Source organism: Lathamus discolor, chromosome 4 (genome assembly GCF_037157495.1).
Source record: "Lathamus discolor isolate bLatDis1 chromosome 4, bLatDis1.hap1, whole genome shotgun sequence".
NCBI classification, from domain to species: domain Eukaryota; kingdom Metazoa; phylum Chordata; class Aves; order Psittaciformes; family Psittacidae; genus Lathamus; species Lathamus discolor.
The window spans coordinates 67,146,807-67,170,195 of record NC_088887.1 but is presented as its reverse complement, the minus strand read 5'-3'; the positions used below and the strand labels follow the sequence as shown (position 1 = coordinate 67,170,195).

Here is a 23,389-nt window from a genome sequence, read left to right as displayed (position 1 = left end):
ATAGTCAATGGAATATTTTGAAGGAAATTGAATCTGCCCCCATCCCCACCAAAAAAATTTCCTAACCCTCCCATGAAATTTATGTAGAAGCAGGTATGAAGGATGAAAAAAAAAAAACCACCAAAACCCAGAAAACAACAACACCAACAGAAAAAAAAAAGGGGGGGGGGGGGCAAAAAAGCAAATTAAAACCTGGCTCTTATTTATTTTTTACTGTCCAGGAGAATTTAATTTGGCTATTCCAGGTCTCTACTCATACAAATACACAAAATATTGAGCTTTTGTCCAAAACCTATATTGAGTTTTTTTTCTTCTGAGCAAGTAAGTGACTAAAACTGTTTTTTGGTAGAAGTGGGAATTGAACTACATCATGTAAGTTTTATGAGCAGGATTTACTGTGATGCTTCTGTTTGAATTTTTCAGGTGTTTCTTATGCACATTTGGGATATCTTATTTGCAAAATACAAAATAAAAAAATTGAGATTTCAGAGGTCCTTTCTTTTCTCTTATGGCAAAATATATTAAGACACGTTGTTAATCAAAAGCATATGAGTGAGAAAGGACCTTATCCCTAATAGTTAACTTTAAGTTTTTATACCCACAAGGAAGAGATCGATCTTTCTTCTGAACACCTCCTTCTGTATTTTAGATTACCTTCCTTGACCTCATTGCAAATAGTGAATCTTCCACATAGTCCTGATATGTGAGATCCTCTAATATACCTTCTTTATGTAGTATACCCCCTATAACAACCTGCTGTCAAGCCAAGGCTTTTACCGGTGGCAACACTGATCAACTCAGAGCAGAGAGAAGGTGGCTCAGGGAGGAGGTTAAGTTTTGAAATCTAAAGTGGAAAATGAAATGGGTCAGCAAGAAACCTAATTCTCATGGGCTTTTTAATGTCTGAAATAGAAAGGAAATTGTGGGTGTTGCATCTGACCAAGCAGTTAGCAGTAAATTATTCCATCATAAAATGCAATTCTTATTCCAGTTTTCAAATCTCTTATCTAATTCTTCTTACTTTTAAGGAAACGCTAGTCAAGTCTCAAGAAACAGTTCTGAAAAATTGCATAGCAAATTTCTACATTTAGTAGTATGGAAATAGTTGTTTGTCTAACAGCCAACTCTGAAAACTGAGCCAGGTCTGTAAGTGTTGTACTGGACTAGACTTATCACCATGTGTGATAAAGATAGTGTCAGTCAGTCTGTGCCATCACTGGTTAACGGCTGGGAATCTATTCCTTTCAAATCATGCTCTCAGTGATAGCTCCATACTTCCAGTTCTTAGTGTATACTTCTAATTACAATTTAGTAAATAATTCTGCAGGAAGAACTTAAACTCGACTCTCTTTCTTTCTCTGCTATACTTGATTCTGAAGTCACAACAGGATTAAAAAAGGCTATTAAAAACCATCACCAACCTCACCCCTCCCAAGGGGAAAAAAAAACCCTCCTAAGATCCTTAAATGCATAAGAACCAGATCAGCAGGTTATTGCTGTAAACAGCTATTTTTCAAAGGAAAACTCAGTAACTAATTGAATTTATAAATGCAGTTCATACACAGTCAAGCATTTTAAAATAGTTATAGAAAACATGAAACTGGAATAAAATCTCAGTGCTTTTGCTTACGTTTTGGGGAATCCTGGCACTGTTGCACTGCACTGAACAAATACAGATGGTAGAGCCATGCCAGCAGCTGTATGGCTGGTTTCTGTCAGTTGCTTCCCCACAAGCAGGGCTAATGCAATTGCATTGCTGCTGGTTCAAAAGCAAAAATCTTTCTTATATTGGCAGGTTGGTGTGTTCTTGGTGTAATAGGTGCAGATCTGAAATATAATTTAGCAACTTTTAAAGTTTGCCAATCACTAAGAATAATATGTTCTTAAGTAGGTTTCCTGAGTCTGGCAATTTACGTAGGTGAGTAAACTAGACAGGTCAAATAGCTGGCTTGGTTTATAAATAGACTAAAAAAACCCTCCATATATAGAATAGTATCCAGACTTTCTATTGTTTGAAGCAAATGATATCATTATTTGGATGTCTTTCCAGAACTGAAAATGACTAGACTTTGGAAACTAAAAGTGGTTAAATATAGAAATTGCTACTTTAATGAGTGGATGCTGTGTTTCATTATTATGCTACTAGTATGTGAACAAATGCCTTTCTGTTCTTAGGGATGGGAAGGGATATTTTATTCCAGTAATGTAAGATATTGGACAAAAGCCAGATTCAGATTAAGGGCTGTCAGTGTCTTTATCTCATTTCTTTATGGAAAATATTTTTGATCCACAGCGCAGTGGATTGCCTTTACATTTGTGCAGACCAAATACGAAATGCACAGTGCTTCACATAAAGTAAAATAATGGAATAAAAATTAAAAGAGAAACAAACTGTGCCTTCCAGCATAGCTTGTCATCACAGACTCCCTAAAAAGTGATAACACCTACTTTGCCAAGTCAGAGAGCTTTATCACTGATAACTAGAAAACGTATTTTCTGATTCCTGCAGTACTATTTAAAAACACCTAAGTAGTTTCTGTGGAGATACACTTCATTTCTAGGGGTGGGGTGTTGTGAATAAAGACTCATGTTAAGATGTCCAAGCACTCTCACTGCAAAGACCACCATCTTTGTAGATGAGGAATGCTGTGTTGGATGGTAGATGAATAGTCTGTTGTCTCATAAAATAATATGCATTTACAAAGGTAAAAGCAAGTTTAAGAGGATATCAAAACAAATTTTAACTTACCAATCCAGATTTTCCTTCAGATGCTTCTGCATCTTTTACCTGTCTCTGAGATTTAGCTAAAAATACACATTTGAACAAAGTGTCAGTTGATCTATGAAGTCACCAAAATTTAGGCATCTACACATTCACAAGGTGTCTGAGCTCTCATAATCAGGGAATCCAATATCCTTGCCTTAACTAATAGCAATATTTAATGTATGTACCTTTGGTTACCTTTATTAATATATTTTCATCTTCAAACTCTTACTAGACTTGTATCTGTGGGGATTTTTTCGGCAAGCAAACCTGATTCTTAAGTTGGTAAAACTGAAAATGGAGTGCTCACGAGCAACACTTTCATTGTCCTTCTGTAATCACTGTGGGCCATAGGTGTTCAGTTGATGACTGTGTAACATTTGTCCCTTTGGAAGATGTAAGAGGTATTTTTAACCGTTGATGCACACTCTTCAAAGAGCTTAGTTTGCCTGCAGCATCACCTCTCTCTTGCTGGTGCATGTTCAAGCCTTGGTTGACGATTAAGACAAAAACTGTCATTCCTTTAGGCAACTAAGTCACCTGTCTCAGATACGGAAGTGCCAGAAGATATTGTTCTTCCTCTTCTGGATGAAATTTTGTTCTGGAAAAGCCCTCTGCATCTTAACCCTCATTCAATAGCTCCAAGAGCTACAGCACATTCATGCAGAGACCTGTGGCTGATTTTTAGGTTACCCTTTCCTATGGCAATACGGATTATTCAGAAATAAGTAGGAGTGATAATTTTTTCTCTAGGGGTGACTATTTTTTACTGTTTTACTTTTCAAAGTTTTAACTGGATTTTCCCATCTTATATTCTAATCCCTTTCATTAGGATAGCTTATAATCATCTCTGTGATGGAAAAAAAGGCAAAAAGCAGCTGAATTCAACTTCATTATCTGTAAAATATGAGATCCCCATTCACTGACTTCTTGACAGAAACCTGTGTCATGGCATACACTGCTTGCTTAGAAGTATACTGTTTGCACATAACCTCAAGTTGGGCAAGTGGGCAAGAGCCCTGGACAGTTATTCAAATATCTATGCTGTATATTTAGGCAGCTTTTAAGATTTACTCTCTGAGTGAGCCTCTTAAAAACCTTACTTTTTTCTTCCTTTTTTTTTTTTTTTTTCCTTTTTTTTTTCATTCCTACTATTTAACAACAGCTCCTTCTGGCTTCCATCTGGTTTGCTGGGTCAATATGTGTTTGGATGAAAGCCACAAAATTAGAAATGCTTTTATGAAAATGTGAAGAGTAAGTTCACACTGTATCATGTCTGACTTCTGCAGTTGTTATAAGGCAATGTCTTGAGACTGCAACAAGGGAACATTTTAATTTAAAGAGGGGATGGTAAATAGTACCTCAAATAAAGTGAAGATGTGGAGCTGTGAAGTTTCACTTTGAAATGAAACTATGCAAGGCTGTGTGCCAGAAAGTTAATATAATCAAGAGCCACAAGCCAGCCCATAAGAGGAAAGTCTTTTATAGCTTCACTTCTGAGAGGTACAGAATTCATGTTTCCCATTGCTGGCTTCAACATACTTGCTGAGATGTACTTGAGAAGACAAGTTTGTGTCTGTTGGGGTCTTCTTAGCATCAGAGACTTTGTATTCTCTTGCTCTCCCTTCCCTCACCCCAAACACTGAGCACAGGAATCCCAGTCACTGGGAGCAGTGCTGCTTTTGGATACTTCTCCTCTGTTGATATTTCCATGCCCATCAGGACTCAAGCAACTTACTTATTTGCTTGTTTGCTTGGCAGCCTGCCTCCCAGTTTTCTCTACGCATTCCATTATAAGAGGAAGGTGGCATATGAAACTCCACACCCATCATAATGGATTGCAACAAGCATCACTCTTCTTACTTCATCAGGAAGACTACATTAGGCAGTTGTTAGGAGGCCAGCTTTCTTAGTATGGCTGATGGTAAGTCTGTGATCCTCCTGGGAACAGTTTCCTTCTCCAGGTTGGTTTTTTTTTCGGTGAAGGATGTGTAAGTGTATGGCTCCCCCTTCTTTTGGTGGGAAGTGCAAACATTCATATGATATTGAGGTCACACATGAAATTATTCCAGTTGCCATGCATCCAGTCTAGAAAGGTTCTGGCTCCCATTCAAATATGAAAGAAAGAATTATTTCTTAGCGAACTAATTCTCGGAACAGTTGGAGAGAGGATCCACACCCCCATCTTTTCCTTCCTCTCTGAATGTGCCAATTAATCCTTTCCCTCACCAATTAAGGTCTTCACAGTGATCTTACTGTCTGGTGCACTAGTAGCTACTGGATGGCGAGCTGGCAGTTTCAGATGACTGGTTCCTTCTTTGGCATTGTAACTCTGAGGACAGAGCATTTTCCAGACCAAGCCTGACACTGGGCAGTCCAGGCATCCCCCACTGACAGCATTCTCCATGCTTGTTTTGAATGGTTGTTTATACACGTTTCTAGAGAAATAAGTTTGGCATCCAGGCAACAAATGTTTTCAGCTCTTTACAGAGTAAAATGCTGGTTTTGAGCAAATACAACTGTTCAGCCGCATTTGTAACCAATGAAGTTCTTTTCTGTCTGGTTCATCAACAGCAGGAGTACCCTGTCATATTCCTACTTTATTTTTTGCTCTTTTCTTCCAAAGGAAGCAGAAAATTAATGTTTCTAAGTCAGGGCTGTATAAACCAAATTTGAAATTAATGTGAGTTTCAACAGCTGAAGGTCAGACATGGAAACAGAGGTCTGTACTGAAGGTGTGGGCCAGCCTGGTTCTCCGTGGCAGTGACATAGAGAACTGCCTTGCAGGCATGCCAGGAATCCCCTCAGGACTTCCAGGCTGAAGTCTCACGTGAGTCATCCAAACATGCTGCTCCTTGCCACGCCACAGAGGCATGCGGTATGTCAGCACCCCTGGTCGTAGTTCAGCTTTTCAGCAAGCTCCCAGGCCTTCTAAAACTTTCTTTGGTAAGGCTTAGCTGGCTCAGAGGAGCCGCTGCGATTGATGGAAAGAGCACCATGGCGCTTGTCAGGGCAGAAGTTAATGCACAACTGCAACATATAAAACTTTATCATAGAAGATGTCAGTGTGCAGAGTCTTTTGATTCCAGATTGCAATATTTTCATTATAATTTCCCTAATGTTTTGAGCTGTATGTAAGGAAGTGGCTTATATTTCCTGGGCTTTCTGTACTCATAGAACTTTGAGATCTGTCCTCTGGTTGCCTTTGTTCTTTGTCAGAATATCAGCCCTTGAAGTGAAGGTACTTGAATGGGCTCACGGAGATAACGATTACACAGATGTGGCCAAGATCAGTAATAAATAAATCATTAATGGTAGAAATAGTTTAAAGATAGCAGCATATGTTTTTGAGTTTTTTAAGAGTTTGGCTCAAGGAGACTGCATTTAAGTTGTCTTTTGTTAGCTGAAGATGTGTAAGTACATAAATAATATTGTTTGGAGACAAAAAAAAATAAAAGGAAAAACAAGAGGGCAAAAAAAGATTTTATGTTGGGATCACTCACATATTTTATGCTTGCAATTTCATATAAATAAAAATGAGGTGCTATTTACACTAGAATAATATACAAGCTTTACAAACATACATGGCACTTACATGTTTTCTCTTACTTGTGTTTAAGTAGTAGTCACATTCCCTGAACCATCAATTTTATATTCTTTCCAGCAAAGCTCTTTAATGATATTAAAAAGAGAGTTGGAAAAAACCCTCTTCTCCCTTTTTCATGTATTGCTCTGCTTATTCCCTTTTTCCATCCATTCCACCCTCGTTTGCAGGCTGCTGGTTACAGCTTTCCCAGCGGTAGGTATGTGTTTGATTTTCTGACACTCAGTGTTCCCATCAGAGGCTATAGCTTGCTTTAAGGATGAGATTTGGACACTTAGCATAGGATCACTCTCATGTGAAGCTGAACATCCACACTTTAAACACATCTCAACCAGTTACCCTAGACTACCTTTCTAATCTACTCACCCTTCTAGGATGAGGTTTAGCTCAGATGTTTAAAATAGACCTGATGAGATTCTCTGGATGGTCTATAATAGCAGCCAGATGTTGTGCCTATATTGCAGAAATTTTAAATTAGATTATATAAACCCCATTTCTAGACTCTTCCTAGATTCTGGACTTTTTTGAGATTAGTGGAATTTTGGATCATCCAAAACATGACCAAGACCTGGAACTGAATGTTTTCTCGATAGACAACTTCAGAACTGGGGACTATTGCCAGTCTTCCAGCTTTGTTGCACAAATCTTAGAATGCCATTCTGCTGCAAATGCTTCTTTAAGCTTTTCACCATTTAACTGCATATTGATCAAATCAGGAGATTCACCTCACTGTCCTTAGACTTATACAGGGCGTGGATGACTGCATGTAAGCTAGTCACCTCCACCCACCTCTTAAGTTTCAGAGAAAGTGGTAGGTGCTTTCTGTGAAGGGTGTAGTTTAGCAGTTTAGATGCCAGTATCAGGATGGGGTGAATTGTATCCTAGGACTGGTGGTTCCCCCCAGTGATCGAAACAGTAGTCTAGGCACCCATCTTATATCAAAAGAGCCACATTTGGTTGTCACCATTGGTTTTATGTTCCCAGAAATTAGTTTTCCTCAGGGCATATATAGTTTTGGTGCTTTAAAACTACATTGTCCATCACTAAATTTTAAACTGGACTTTCTGCATTCTAATTACTGACTGATGCATGTCCATGTGATTTCCATTCATCTCAGTTGTAAGCCCATGTGTATAATTGGTTTTGACAAAGTTTTAGAATGATTCTTAATAGAGTTCTTTTTTTAATGTAAACAAACCTTAAACCATAATGTTTTATAGTGTAACTTCTCAGTAACGTCAGACTAAATAGCAGTGTAATGATCTGTCTTCAAGGAGTTATAAACATTCATAGATAATAAAGTAGAAAATGCTACATGTGACTAAAAGCTCCCAGGGTCATCTTACTAGCAGTCAAAAAGTAAAAAAGTGGAAATTAGGCAATACAGAGAGCCCAAGTGTAATCCAGAAGAGATATATTAGTGCTGGTCTCAAATGTTTTCCCATTATGCTCCCTACCTTTGGAATCTTCCAGACTTTTCTCTTTATTATCTAAAGAATCTATGTGCTTAAAAGGACATAAAATGAGAAAATTAAAAAAAAAAAACTTCCTAAAATTGTGGAAGAAAACAATTGTGTCCCCACATTAGCTGCCGGTATTGTTATAGCATACAAATTAGAATGTTGGATGGTGGATAGTACACAAACAATAGACCTTGAACTTATTCCAGTTGAAATATGCATTAGCAACCTCCTTTTTTTTTCATACACAAGTACACAAATAATCTTGCCATAGTTCCAACTCATACTCTATGTTCTCCTTAGCAACAGTTTACCAAATTTAGAGTCACTCTGTTAATTAATAAAGAAATAAACTTATTGTTCTCCCTGTTGTTTTCTCAGTAAGTATAATTGAAAACTCATATGGTAAAATTACTGTATCTGTCAGTCTGTTACTGTTAGGCTGTTACAGCTCCAACCAAAACAGATCTCTAAAAGTTCAGAATTGATTCTTACTAATGACAGCACTACTTAACGCAGTGTTCCTTAATGAAGACCTGTATCCTGCAGAGGAATATGTTCACACAGGCCTTACATCTGCATGGCATCCATAAAAATGAATAGGACTATCCTTAATTTCTGAAAAAGAACATAGAGGGAAACTGTGAAATGAAGGATACTCACGAAGAGGCATGTTTCATCTGCAAATAGGTTAATGGGGAAAAAAAACCAAACATAAGAGAGAGATAGTGAGTTTGTGACCAAATATTTAACTAAAAAATGGACCAACCTGCACAAGCTGCTAGAGGTTATAAAACTGTCTTGGTTTATGATTTCCTCTAAACAATAGCCTAAACATAAAGCAGAGTTCATAGCGTGATGTAGAACACTGTTGCATCCATGAAATATTTTTCAGAATCACACACCTAACCTTTAAATAGCTTGGGCCACGGTTTCAGTTCTGCGGACCTCTTTTATCAATTTGAAAAGCCCAGTGTTAAATGTGAGAATTAAATGTAAAGCTGAAACTAAAGTATTTTGATATATAAAATAGTTCAGATACAGACATTAACCCTCCCATGACAAGCATAAGAGCTTACCTTGGGAAGTTTGTATTACCGCTTCTCATAGCAGTAATATAGAGTCTGTTGTGCAGATATGACCAAAGGAGAATTTAGGCAATGCCTGGTACCTGCTTCATACCTTTTATTCATTTGGCTCCCAGGGAGAAATCCAAAGTTCTGAACTGTTTTCAGGTTCTCGGTAGTGTAGCAGTAGGAGTGGGTACCTGAGAATTGTGACCCAACAACCCCAGGTGTTGAGTAGGGGATTGATAAGAGACACGTGAAAAATGCTAAGCGTGGCAATGTTGGTCCTTCTCTGTTTTAGGTCCTAGATCAGGGCTACAGGCAGGAACAGCAGCATCAGAGCCTATTTAAGCAACAGCATAGAGCACCCATCTTGTTTTGGGGCTTGTTTATACCACAGTCACCCCCCTTCCAGCCCAAGCTATGAAAGGGCAGGAAGGGTGAAGGGACCATTTGTTCCTGCTGCAGCGCAACAAAGAATTCAGGGTTCTTCCATCCAGTAGTGGAGCAAGCCACATAGAACCTGTATCCTACAGTTGGGGTGCCTTGAGGTTTTGTCTAAGGAGCAGTGCACGTGAAAATTAGCAGCCACCCTGACTGAGGGGCTGTGCCTCCAAGACGTCCTTCTCTCTTTTTCTTCTGGCTCCATTAACTGTTTGCTGCAGGGCAAAACAGGCTTAGAAATAGCAACAAGAAATCCCTTCCTCCTTTCCCAGTTTACTTACTAGGCTTATGGGGCACTTTCAGGTTTTCAAAACCCTGGGCTTAGGTGGGCTTCAGGCTGGCCTTCACAGTATTCCTAATGCTTAAGTTGCAGTTATAAAAGTCACACCACAGTATGCCCAGCATCTCTGTTGTTCAGGTTTCTGAACAAGAGTGACTGTGGCTGCTGCATCTCATGCAGGCAGTGTGCTAGGTGTAATCAGAGCTGGCCTGCCTGTTGAAGACCATCTGCAGATTTACACGGAATGGTGCATATTTTGTGATCCATGTATTTTCAGCCCACCCCAAGGCGGTTCTGGACAGGCAGGAGAGATGTAACTGCAGCCATCTACTTCAGTGGTTGGTTGCTAGCAAGTTTTAGGTGCCTCTAGAATAGACAGTCATTGAAGAGGAGAGAGCAGGAGTTTGGCTTATGATTTTGAACCTGATACTTACATCTTCCTTTATGTCCACCCATAAATATTTTAAAGTATAGCAACGATTTAGAGCATGCATAGAAGGATGTGCTGCATTGTGACCTAGGACTTAGTCCTTGTCCCTGAAGAATCCAAGCAGCTGCACTTCTGTGATACGATATCTGTTGCATGTGTCAAAAAGATGTGTGAGATACTGCTCAGCATGGAGCTGCAATGTTTTGAAAATGTGAAGGGAAATTAATACAGTAACATTATATTTCTTGATGCTGATCTCCAAGAACTGGAAAGCCACTCACGGCTGCTTCTAAGCAGAGATTAAAGAAGTTTCAACTGGAAGTCATAGATCTGATCCTGGTCTTTGCTTGGGCAAGTTCCCAGCAAGCCTGTTAATCAAAGCTTATTGTGCTGTGCCAGGTATTGTGGCTGATATCTTTTAACTTTCATTTTATGTGTGTTCTGGTTTGCAGGGTGGAAAGACTTACACAGGACCATGCGGAGGCAGAGACTGCAGTGGAGGATGTCAGTGTTTCCCTGAAAAAGGAAGCCGTGTAAGTAACATTTTTTCCTGTAAAACATTCTTGATGTTCAGTGTTCAGTGTTGTTTGACGAAGGTGGACTCTCATCAGTCTGCTAGGAGTATTCAAACAATTATTCTTTTTCAGGAAAAAGTTACTGTTGTTTCGTCTTACTTTCTCAAGAGCTTGTAGATTTGAAGAAATGTAATGTTATGAAATATAGCAGGTTCTTCTCTCAAAGAAGTCCAAGGGACCTAATAGCCATGACAAGCTGATCAGATCAGAATTTTAGAGATGTTATGTTCTACAGCATCACTGGATTTGGTGACAGTGCTAGATGAATATGGACAAAATCGCTCAGCAATGTTCTTAAAGTCTTTCTAACAAAATGGCATCTCATAAAAAGCTATCACATACATGTGATTTCCATTAAAGCAAAAGGGAGCCAGGCATGCAAAACCTGAAAGCTCTGCTGGAAGGGAACTACTTGGCACTACTGACATTAGGCCGTTGCTGATAGTCTGTTCGTTGTTTTGGGGAATAGTGAGGAATGAGGCAGAGGAAGGGATATGGGGTGGAGGGGTTTAGCCACCTGCTGCAAAGAGCTCCAAGAAATAGGGCAGTTCCTTATCCTGTATGGCTTGGAGCCCTGGCTGGCAGGCTTCTTCTGTGCAGCTTGGTCTTCTGCAGCTGAGGCAGTGACTCAGCCTTTTCCATCCACCCATCTCTAAGAATAGGTCAGGCAAGAGATGTGGTGGCAGGTCATATGCTCATTCTGCTATCATAAACCTCATAAGATTCTTTAGTTCTCTGCCTTCCCTCCATGCAGCGAAACATCAGTTCCTGTTCCCATTGCATTCCTCAAGCTTGACTCCACGTCTGAGTGGAGAAAGAGGTAGTAAGAAAGTCACAGTGTAGGTGGGAGACGAGGAACATTCTTGTTTACAGCAGAAGTCCCATTGTCTCCATGGAAGTCAGATGATCCTGGGCTTACCATGCCATAAGTACCGTAATGGTGATACTCCCATCCCCTGACCATGATCCACTCATGGTCTGCTTTCCATTACATTAAGCTAATGGCAAACTCATGAAGCTGAGGATAAACAAGCCCTCCCCTGAGACAGCTTCCAGTGGGGCTCCCTCCAGCTGTTACTGCCTTACCCTCATCATCCCACACATGAAGTTTGGTGGGTGCCTCCTGCCACTTCCCTCCAAGGGCTCTGAAAGTCACAAACTGGCAAACTGATGCTGTATGAAACAGCTTCAAGCATGACCTTGCTATGCCTTTTCAGTGTCAATTTTTTGGCTTCTAAAAGCAAAGCATGGATGTACTTGTTAGGGTTTGTGAAAATACTTGTTGCAAAACTACAGCTTTTGTGAGTGAAATATTTTTCACATTCCTTATTGACTGAATAACTTTTAATTTCAAGCTGCCAAGTCTACAGGACAAAAGACGTAGCTAAACAGAAGTGAATGCATAGTTTAGAAAAGCTAAAAAGACTAAGTTGCCAGAGTAGAGAACCAGTCAGGTGCCACTGACGAGAAGCTCCCAGTGAGTTGCTTAGTATCTAGATTGGAAGATAAGGGCAGATTTTATGTACTTGCTCACCACTCTCACTCTTTGATTTATTCCAGGGAAGTAAGTAACCCCAGTAAGTAATCACATTGGCCTCCCTTTACATAGACACTAAAAAGGAGAAAAGGAGGATGTTACAAAGGATAAATTATGTTTTGCTACTTGTGGTTAATTGTGCAAGATGTGAAGGAGTATTGGGGAAAGTGATGTAAAGAATTTTACAACACTTCAAAAATCGTATTTTAACTCTGAAATGATATGCCTTATTCTGAGTCAGCATACACTGCATGTATTTTGTGTCTGCTCATCTCTTCAGATGTCACAACCTCTGTTAAACATCTGTTTTAAGGAGCAGTGTTGGTCTTGCTTCTGGTCTCATGCTAATCCTCAATGGGAATATTTGTTTCTACAAAATGTCCTACAAAATCTCTGCATGACACACATTTGCTGTTCGAAGTGACTCATTACATGCACAATAGGCATAATGCATGTTTGCACTTGTAGGAATGCCTGAAGCACTCTGTCAGAGCCTGCTTGTGCGATGACTATCTTAGGTGCAACAGAGCTGTCACTTGCAGGGCATCTGGAGCTAAGGTGGGAGCAGCACCGTGAGGGTCTGCAGTCAGTAGTCAGCCCCACCATCTCCTGGATATTCTCTCTGAACCAGGCAAACAAAAACACTTTCTTTGGACTGCTGCTACTGAATGCTATATCCGAAGCTGTTGAATGAAGTAAATTCATTGGAGTGGTAAATACAGTTGAAAACTATGAAAGTAGAAAAGGTCTGAAGGGATACCTACTTTTTATTTATATGTGCTTCTACTTCATTTTCTGTTGTTTCAGTTACAGTCTGAAGGTACAGCATTTAAGAAAAGGCTTTATTTAAGATAATAAAGATATTTAAATAAAGATGCTTCTCTTTATTTGTTGTCTTAATCCAGTGGCTTTTGTTTTTTAAAAAGTGTTCTTTACAAAATATGCCCACTAATTATCTTCTGGGGGATCTGTGCTAGAGACAGAGAGGCACTGTATAGATGTGTGAGGATTCAGCCAAGCCTGCAGCTGTATCCAGATGCAGGACAAGGAGAAGTCCTGAGCTTGTATCTACACTGCTGTGGGCTTAGGACTGATAAGGTTAGGCACGAAGGCACAGGAAAGTTGAATCCTGTTTCAAACAGGCAGTTTTTAGGGACAGAAGGCCACCTAAAATGAATTAGAGCATGCATCTAGCAGGCCTGCTGGGAAGAGGTGTGTGAGCTCAGCCCTGCAGCTTTCCCTAGGCTCAGACGCAGCTCAATGAAATCCACTGGGGACAGGAAGATTGAAACAGCAGAAGCTTCATCTGCCTGCTGTAGCACTGGGGGAGCTGCTGTAGCAAGGCAAAGGCAGCAGCTAACCTGCAACCTCCTGCCTCTCGTCAGAGCTGCTCCCAGGGCTGTGAGGACACCCATGAAAGGCATGTTCTGCCTCATTCCCAGGAGGAAAACAGGTCGAATTAAAATGTTCAGAGAATCATAGGATATTGCTGATAACCATGTACAAACATAGTTTTCATAGTTCACAGCAAATGCTGAGCTGTTGTTCGGGGAAGTTTCTCTAAGGAATGTCTTTCCTGGGCCACACACAACCAATCCCTTTGATGTTTCTACCTCCTGTCTCAATTTTCAGTTTACACCATCAGAGGAAAAAAGTAAAAGGAACTTCTTCCATAAGCTGTGTCTTTTCTAGTATCTAATGACATTCTAGTTGTTGCTCTTTTTCACTGCAGCCTAGTTATTTTACTTTAACTGAGGTGCTATTTACTGTTAGCTGGATACAGATATCCAGTCCATTTAACCACACCTTGCAACTAGACAGCTGGTTGGAGCTGTGGCTGCAGGAGTCAAGCTAGGGGCCCAGCCTCACCCTCATCTCCCCTTCTCACAGCTGGCAAAAAGCTCAGCCAAGTTCCATCAAGAAATGAAGCTCCTAGAGGAGTGTTCAAATCCACATGACAAGAAAACATGGAAAGACAACAGATGCATCTTCTCCCTAGGATTAGACAGACTCATCTTCTCATTTTCTCCTAAGACAACTGCTCCTAAGTTGTTCTTCTGTCACAACAGACAACCTCTCCCTAAGCTACATGTGGAGAAAATACTGTAAGGAGTACCCAGGTGCCTGGGTAAGAGAGAAAGGAGACAAGGGTGCTTTCTGATATGGTGTTGAAATCTTGCTTTGAATGAAATGGAAACCCTGAATTAAAGGAGAAAAAAAAACCCAACAAACTAAAAACTTCTTGGTTTGGTTTCTTTCTTTTTCCTCTATTTTTTGGGGGTTATTTGGTTTTGGTTTTGTTTTGTTTGGGGTTGTTTTGTTTGGTTTTTTGCAACTCCTAAAATGTTGAGATTTACAGTTCTTTGCAAACCATATATTGGGCAGGGTACAATATATGCACTCTTAGAATTTGTTAAACATTAATGCACTTATGTAGGAAATGGTAACTCCTTCCAGTACAATGGCCAACTGTTTGACCTATTGAAGTTCATAATCAACTTCACTTCATAACCAACCTAGAAGGCATTGTAGAAAGTGGAAGTGAGTAGAAATCTTTTTGATCTTTCTATAGAGTGAGAAAATGCACTCTATTGAAATCTGGCTTTGTACTTTCTGTCTGAGTCAAGCATCTAACAGTGCTTGAGCCGCTTAGCCATTGTTTTTGCAAGGGGCTGGAATAATGCAAACTGTGAAATGAAAAGACAGCTTCAAGTCCCTCCACAATTGGGAATGCCTAAACATTTCTTTTTAACCAAGACTGACATGAGGGTTCATTATAATTGCATTACAGATATCTGTTCTATTGCTTACACTAATGAGGTGGCCAAGGGTAAGCTTTTCCATCTGCTTTTGGGTGCTATAGAATTGTGAAGTCTAGTGTCTGATCTTTACTTACGAGCATTTTCCATGCAAGTTTAAATCTTAACACATGGGATAGATCTAGAAGAAGTTTTTCTTTATAATTAAAGAAAACCCCAACAAACAAACATTAAACAAAATACAGCACTTAAAATGTTCTTAAGTCAATTCCATTTTTATATCTTAGGAGAATGTTTAAATCCAATAAAATTATTTTATCAACTGTTGGTGTAATTCTTGAACATCACAATTAACTGGCTTCTAAGGTGGTATAATGGCAGCAGCTCCTTTGTAACTCTTTGTTAGTGTAAGTTGATATAGCTGATGGAATCTGAAATTTTACTGTTTTTACAGAATAAGAACATAAGAAGGGTCTTCTCAGATTAGATCAGTAATTCGTCTAGTCCACTACTGTCTCCCCAGCAGTAGCAGTAGAGGATGCCATTTACAGGGAGCACAGAGGTCTGGCAGCTTTGTGCAGTCCATTTCCTTTGTACCCAAGATCACCCTACTTGTATGTTCCTTCAGTATCTTTGTTTCTCCCTGAATTTGTCTTAATTCCTTTTTGAAGCTGTTGCAAGTGTATGTGTTCACAACCTTCCGTGACACTAAGGGTTGACTACCCAAATAATGTAAGATCACTGTCCAACCTGTTCTAATTCAATCTCCCTCTGATTTCATCAAGTACACACTATTTCTAGTGCTGTAAGATTTGAGAAGAGCAGCTCAGCATTTACCTTACTAACTGCTTCCCTAATTTTGTAAATCTCAGTCATATTCCCTCACCTTTTTCCTATCCAAAACGAAGAGTGGCAGCCTTTTTAGGGTCACAGAATCATAGAATAGTTAGGGTTGGAAAGGACTTCAAGATCATCTAGTTCCAACCCCCGTGTCATGGGCAGGGACATCTCACACTAAACCATGCCACCCAAGGCTTCGTCCAACCTGGCCTTGAACACTGCCAGAGATGGAGCATTCACAGCCTCCCTGGGCAACCCATTCCAGTGCCTCACCACCCTAACAGGAAAGAATTTCTTCCTTATATCCAATCTAAACCTCCCCTGTTTAAGTTTTAACCCGTTACCCCTTGTCCTGTCACTACAGTCCCTAATGAAGAGTCCCTCCCCAGCATCCCTATAGGCCCCCTTCAGGTACTGGAAGGCTGCTATGAGGTCCCCACGCAGCCTTCTCTTCTCCAGGCTGAACAGCCCCAACTTCCTCAGCCTATCTTGATACGGGAGGTGCTCCAGTCCCCTGATCGTCCTCGTGGCCCTCCTCTGGACTTGTTCCAACAGTTCCATGTCCTTTTTATGTTGAGGACACCAGAACAATACTCCACAATACTCCAGGTGAGGTCTCACAAGAGCAGAGTAGAGGGGCAGGATCACCTCCTTCGACCTGCTGGTGACGCTCCTTTTGATGCAGCCCAGGATACGGTTGGCTTTCTGGGCTGTGAGCACACACTGAAGCTGGCTCATGTTCATTTTCTCGTTGACCAACACCCCCAAGTCCTTCTCTGCAGGGCCGCTCTGAATCTCTTCTTTGCCCAGTCTGTAGCTGTGCCTGGGATTGCTCCGACCCAGGTGTAGGACCTTGCACTTGTCGTGGTTGAACTTCATGAGGTTGGCACCAGCCCACCTCACAAGTGTGTCAAGATCCCTCTGGATGGCATCCCTTCCCTCCAGCGTATCCACCGAACCACACATCTTGGTGTCATTGGTGCTGAGGGCGCGCTCAATCCCACTGTCCATGTCAGCGACGAAGATGTTAAACAAGACCGGTCCCAACACTGATCCCTGAGGGACACCACTCATTACCGGTCTCCAGCAGGACATTGAGACACTGACCACAGCTCTTTGTGTGCGGCCATCCAGCCAGTTCTTTATCCGCCAAGTGGTCCATCCATCAAACTGATGTCACTTCAATTTAGAGACAAGGTTGTCGTGTGGGACAGTGTCAAATGCTTTGCACAAGTCCAGGTAGATGACATCCTCTTCTGAAGGCAACACTCCAACCCTTAGTCCCTTTATTTTTCTCTCTCTTCTGTGAGAGACAAGAACAGTACACAGCACACAGGACTATGGGTGCACCAAGGTCTTGCTTAGCAGCAAGTTGACATCCTCTGTTTTCTCCTCAATACCATTCCTGATGCCCCTCAACACTGAAGCTTATCTGCCCACCCCAGTTTGGTGGGGTTCTTCTGGATCTCCCAGCATGGGAGATCACTAGATCTCCCCATCCTCCATTACCAACATCACATTTAACAATCTAAGAGAGGTTAGTATCATGTAGACTTGGATTTTTCACAGTTCAGTGCCTTCTGATCACTGTTGAAGTCTTTGCTAAAACCAGTTCCAGCACCCGTGTCTGAGAGGACCCACTGCTGTTGCATCTTCATTTTGAAATGTGACCATCAAGCACTATTCTTCCTACCCTTTAACAGCCTTCAGTCCATAACAGGACCTCTCTTGCAACCCTAACAGAATTTATTTTAAAAAGCTTTGATGAAGTATTTTGTCAAAACCATTTTGAAAATCCAAATACATTACCGTTACTAGGGCCTGCTTTACCATGCTTATCCTTGTGCTCAGTTATCGTATTCTTTAAGGCAGACTATAACTTTTCCAACCAGGAAAGTCAGATAAACTGTCTCATAATATACAGGGTCTCCTCTTGATTCTCTTTTCTACATGGGAGCTTGGTTAGCAGCTGCCCGCTGATGCAGTGACAGTTTGTAATGATGGGTTACACACCTTGACCAGCAACTCTGCAGTTTCACACTTGAGTTCCTTCAGAATTCACGGGTGAATGTCACCCACTCCTGTTCACTCACTTAGTAATACCTGCCTTGCATATTTTATCTACTACTTTTATATTTAATATATATATCTCTATATCTTACCTAATACTTTTTCAAGGCCAGGTTGGACAGAGCCTTGGGTGGGATGGTTTAGTGTGAGGTGTCCCTGCCTGTGGCAGGGGGGGTGGAACTTGATGATCTTAAGGTCCTTTCCAACCCTAACTATTCTATGATTCTGTTCTATGATTTTATGATTCTATACTTTTATATTTACCTGAAATTCATCTGGCTCAAAAATAGCTTGGATTTGGGACCCTCTCAAACACCTTCAGTAGTTAAGACCTATGCAAAGAAGTCAATAAATTTCTCTGCTATGGCTCTATCATCCCAAAGTTCCCCTTATAAGCCTTTGGTGTCTTCTGTTACTACTATTTCCCTTGATGGCTTTTTGCTTTTCTTTAAACAACTTTTTACTATCGTCTTGATGATCTTCTGCAAAATATTCACATTCTTTTTTAGCCGTCCTAGTTGCCATTTACTCTTGATCTGGTTTTTATGAGCTTCCATGTTCATTTCAGCATTTTTTTAAATGCTAACCTTTTCCCCTGTAATAGCCTCCTTAGCTTCTTTTATGAGCTATGCAGGGTTTTTATGGAACTGTTTTACTTTCTTTTTGATATGTGACACACAGTTTACCAGGGCTTTTAATACAGTGTTTATGAAAATCTTCCAGGTTGCTTTAGGCTTCTTGCCTTTTGGTCTGCTTTTTTTAGGTTTTTACTATTTTTGTGATTTTTATATATTTCCCCTTCTTGAATTAGATATCTGTGCGAGGTATTTATTTGGCTTACTCCATCCCACTAGAGCATTAAGTTCAGTTATATTGTGAAGCTCTTACAGAGCAGTTCTCCCACTAGTACCTCTTGAAGCAGGTCCTGTGCAGCACTCAAGAACTAAACCCAGAGCTGCAACCTTTCTTATGGGTCCCAGAGCTCACCAATAAGTGGCCAGTTGCTGTATCGGAAGTTTTATCTCCTTATCTCATCGGGAGGAGGCGTTGTGCCTGACAATACATTGGTAGTTGGAATTTGCCAGTGTTGCTACCTGAGCTAGTTTTGCAGCTTCTCTAATTTCACTGAGTATTTTGTGATCAGTATCTTTAACACGGGAGTCCTAAATATAAAACAAATCCTACTTTTCTGTTATTTCCACTCACAGGGATTCCCTAATGCTTCCCATTGCCCTCAGTATTTTTTTCTGTTACACTTTGTTTTAGCCTTCACATGCTGTGCCACTGCTCTGGCTGTATCTGTATTTTCTGTCACCCATGTAAATTAGACAGCATAGCAGCTCTGTTTGCCACTGATTTTTCTCATTTCACCAGCATGAGATGCCTGTTATATCAGGGTTGTCATTTGTTGCTGATTAGTATAGTTCTGTAACCTTGGTTTTTAGATCTCAAGCGTTGCTGTAGAAGCACTTACAAATTTTGCCCATTCTCTGCTGCAAGCTCCAGCCAAAGTTGCCCAGAGAATCTGTGGCTGCCCTGTCCCCGGAAGTGTTCAAGGCCAGGTTGGACAGGGCTTTGAGCAACCTGGTCTAGTGGAAGGTGTTCCTGTGCATGGTAGGGCAGTTGGAACTAGATAGTCTTTAAGGTCCCTCGCAACACAAGCTCTTCTATGTTTCTGTAGATCAGTAAAAACAGACTTTTCACTCTCTGCAGAAGAGTGGTCTCTTTTCTGTCTCTCAGCATCTGCCTGTGTCCTAAGCTTACAATTTATTAGCTCTTGGATGTTTCTATTAGTCTAACTTCTCGACTGAAAGGGGATTGGGATTACTTTTCCTTTTCCCTGCTCTACCCATGTTAAGCTAAGTAGCAACAAGGAAGATCTGGCCTTACTGAGATGTGCTTAGAGGTCTTGAGGAGACAGCAAGCTGACCTAAGCCTCTATATACAGGATGATGTAAGCTCCTCTGTTTTGCAAGCTCCTACATAGTAAAGGTCAAGGAACCACCTTGCCATTTCATCCACTCCAGGAAGCCACTCAGCACACACCTAAGCATGAACTCACCACCAGAAGAAACCCCAGTGATCATGCAAGCAAAAAATTCACAAAGCTTTCTTGCCTTGCAGTGGCCTGCCCTTGCTTGTCTTTGTCTTTTTGTTCTTCCATTCCCAAGACAGAAATGGTTTGAAGTGTCCTATTTGCTCTCCAGTGTTTGCTTGGGAGTGAACTTACTCATGTGTCTTCTGAAGTATTGTCAGATTCTGCACTAGAATAGGATATGAAGTATCAAAAAATGATGCTTCAAGACTTGACATTGCTTTATAGGCCAAGGTTAAGTCTCTGGAAATTTCCAGGAGGAGGAGCTGCCCTCAGAGGGGAGGTATTTGTAATGGAAGCAGATTTAAAAGCAAAATACCTATAATACTGACAAGCATTATGCATGAACAAGAAGGCAATCTTCATTTTTTCAATACTGTAATCAAGTCTGGTATGGTACATTAAGATTTAATTTTCCTTTTTTCTCTAGTCAGAGTAATACTGGAGAGCAGTTTACTGGTGACTACAAAAGACAGGAAGAGTGTTACCATATAAAAGTGTTCAACTGTGAAGCTAAATTCTGCTTTCAGATCCAACAGTACAGTTTCCTTTTACACACGTGTTTGAGGGTACAGTTTTAAATGCACACTTTTGTTTACATTTATACTTTCAAAACACTGCCTTACAAGGTCTTGCCAGCATACACAAATCCCTAAAGTCTTAATATTGTTCCATTGGCGCCTAAATCTTAGGCTAAAGGCTTAATTTAATGAGCTGTTAGCAGTAAACAGGCCCATAATCTTTAGCTACTGAAGTCAGGCAGGGTATAGGTTTGCTTGACAGAACTTGAATTTGAGTCAGTCTGAAACTTACTGACTAGTTTATGACCTAACGTTTTATTTAGTGAAAATTGCTTAACCTGGGATACACTGACTATCAGTCAGCTATGCAGGGGGGTACTCATGCTGGTTGCTGATTGCTGCTCTTCAGTACATTTGTCCTGACATTTTTTTGAGTGAAGCATGCATGTTTCCTTTTTCTTTTAGCTCTGTTTATACATGTTTAATCAACATCAGAGATCTTTTTGAACTGGTGGATGGAGGTTAGATAACTTTCCCATGAGCAAGAAGCAATGAGTCCTGCTTCCATATATTCATTCTACACAAAATCTGAGATGTGGGAAGAGTCGGTGAAAAGTTTTCCTCAGAATTTTTTTCAAAAGAAAAATGCGAACTATGTAAGAAGAAGCAGAGTGGTTTGTTTGAATATGTGCAAGAATGCAATTATATTTTCACACCAAAATCGCATTTTCATTTGTAAATATTCAGAACACCATAAAAAACGTTTAAAGGGTAAAATACACTCAAATGGAGTCTTTCTTTCAAATCAAGCAAAATACACGTTGACCAAAAATTATTTTCCCCTCATTTTTATTCTTTTGTTCTTTTGCAGAGCATTTCTGCTTCAGACAGATAAGAACCATTGTTGGAATCCTCTAACTAATCTTTAAAAATTGTATGCATTTGTAATCTAAAGGACTACAGTATTGTTAAGCCCATCCCACGCTAATAGATTGCACTCTCTTGTGCAATTGTCTTTTGCTCCAGCCCTGAAAGCAAAGTTCTTCCAAAATCTTTCAAAATTAACTGTACAAGAGAAAAAGAATGATACTTGACTGAAAGGTAGTCAAAAGGACACATGCACTTTTTTACTTACATTTTTAACTTCATCTTTTGAAACTTACACGTATTTACATACATTATCTCCAGCGAAATAACTACAGGTTTTCAGCATTCATGCGAATACTGCACTTTACTCTCTAAAATCCATTGATCCAGGTTAGATCTTTGCAGTTACTTCTCCTGCGAGGTTGTATCAAAAATCTTTGCAATCTCAGCTGATGTGACGGGAGAACAATTCAAAAGTGTTGGACAAAGCTCAAGAATTAGTGTAATCAATCAAAATGAATACCAAGGTTGCAGATTAAACAAAGTTATGACTGAAATAAATGTGCTGGATTAACTACTTGTAATGTGGATTCAGCTCTTGTGTTGAAAAGAAAACATTTGATTCCTCTTGCTTTACCTATGTATTCTATTGATTTATGGGCTTGTTACACTCAAATAAGAAAACAGATCTTACTGCAATTTGCTGATAAATTGAGAAGGTATTTCACTGTTATTTTAGGAATTCATTTTGAGGGCAGCATTTTTAAGAGTGTATTTGGCCATCTGCATATCACAGATTTAATTGAGAGATGGAGAAAAAAGGTCACAGTAAAGAATCAAGAACCATTGTATTACAGAAGATAAAACAAGACTGTACAAGCACAGTACATTGTCATGTATCATTGTTATATTTGTTTGGTTTTCACATATTGTTACACTTCATTACAGAAATGAAATGTGCTGTTAAGACTGGTTTAGGACAAATATGCTGTCCATTTGGTTATACCTTCAGGCTTTGGCTTCTGGTAGACAGTGCAACTACTGCACAGAAATATTCTTGTGCTTTTGGTCAAGTTTTGCAGGAGTTTAAACAACATGCAGCGGGTGGATGATAGTCATGCTTTGTAACTGGGTAGCTCACACTGGCGTCCAAAGAGGATAATCCAGGTCATCTTTTAGCACTGAAATTACACTCAAGAGAGCATAAATGTTTCTCATGACATGTGTCCAAGGCTTTACAAGTTTCTCAAATGGTGCTTGTTTCTATTTTCTGTATTTTTGTCACATGGGAGCAAGTAACATTGACCCATTTTCCTTTTGTCTGCTTTGGTAAGTACCAAACTATTAGTGGAATCCTTTGAGTCTGACCTGGAGAGAGCAGGAATGTGGGAATGGGCAGTCAGTCATCATGAATAGTGTCTGCTGAGACAGACCAAGCCCGTTCTCAGCATTTTCTTATTGACACTTAAAAGAGAATAAATGTTCCTTATTTACCTCAGTTTGTACCTAAAGTTTACAAGTACTTTTCAGTCTGTAACAAACAGGGCTGTTGAAATTTACATAAGTGCTTCCATTACATTGATCAGGAAAAGGATGACAAGCATTAAAATATCTTAAAATTATATATTCACTTTTGGAGCATGCAGAAAGACAATCTTGAAGAATAGAAGTCTGTGTTTTAGGCTTGGAGAATAGCTCTAGATAATGAATAAGCTGCAAACACAAATAAAACATCCATGCTGCATTTATTTTTCCCACAGGCTAAAATTATTTGCCTATGAAAAGACTGTATTAATCTATTGGATTCCTTTCTGTCTAGCGCTGTCATAGATGCCCAGTAAAGAAAAGCTCTTCAGGGTTGTTGGGTTTTTTGAGTGTGTGTTTTTGGGTTGTTTTGTTGTTTTTTTTAATATAGGTCATGGTTGTTTGATGAAATTCTATGCCTAACTATTGCTTATATTAGTAACACTAATTTTTGCACATACAGTATTGAAGAGGTATTATCAAGCCTTATAACTTGTTTAAAAGCAACTTTATTTGGCCCCAAGGACGTTGGCAGAGCAGAAAGAGAAAGTT

General features: G+C 40.0%; 1 protein-coding gene across 1 annotated transcript in view; it reads left to right on the top strand.

The window, feature by feature from the left end:
* Window positions 1–23,389, top strand: part of COL4A2 (collagen type IV alpha 2 chain) — a 152,892-nt gene that overhangs the window by 31,454 nt on the left and 98,049 nt on the right. Inside the window, exon 4 of the mRNA XM_065677936.1 lies at window positions 10,502–10,582. Within this exon, the coding sequence (XP_065534008.1) occupies window positions 10,502–10,582 (81 nt within the window). The remainder of the gene's footprint in view (window positions 1–10,501; window positions 10,583–23,389) is intronic.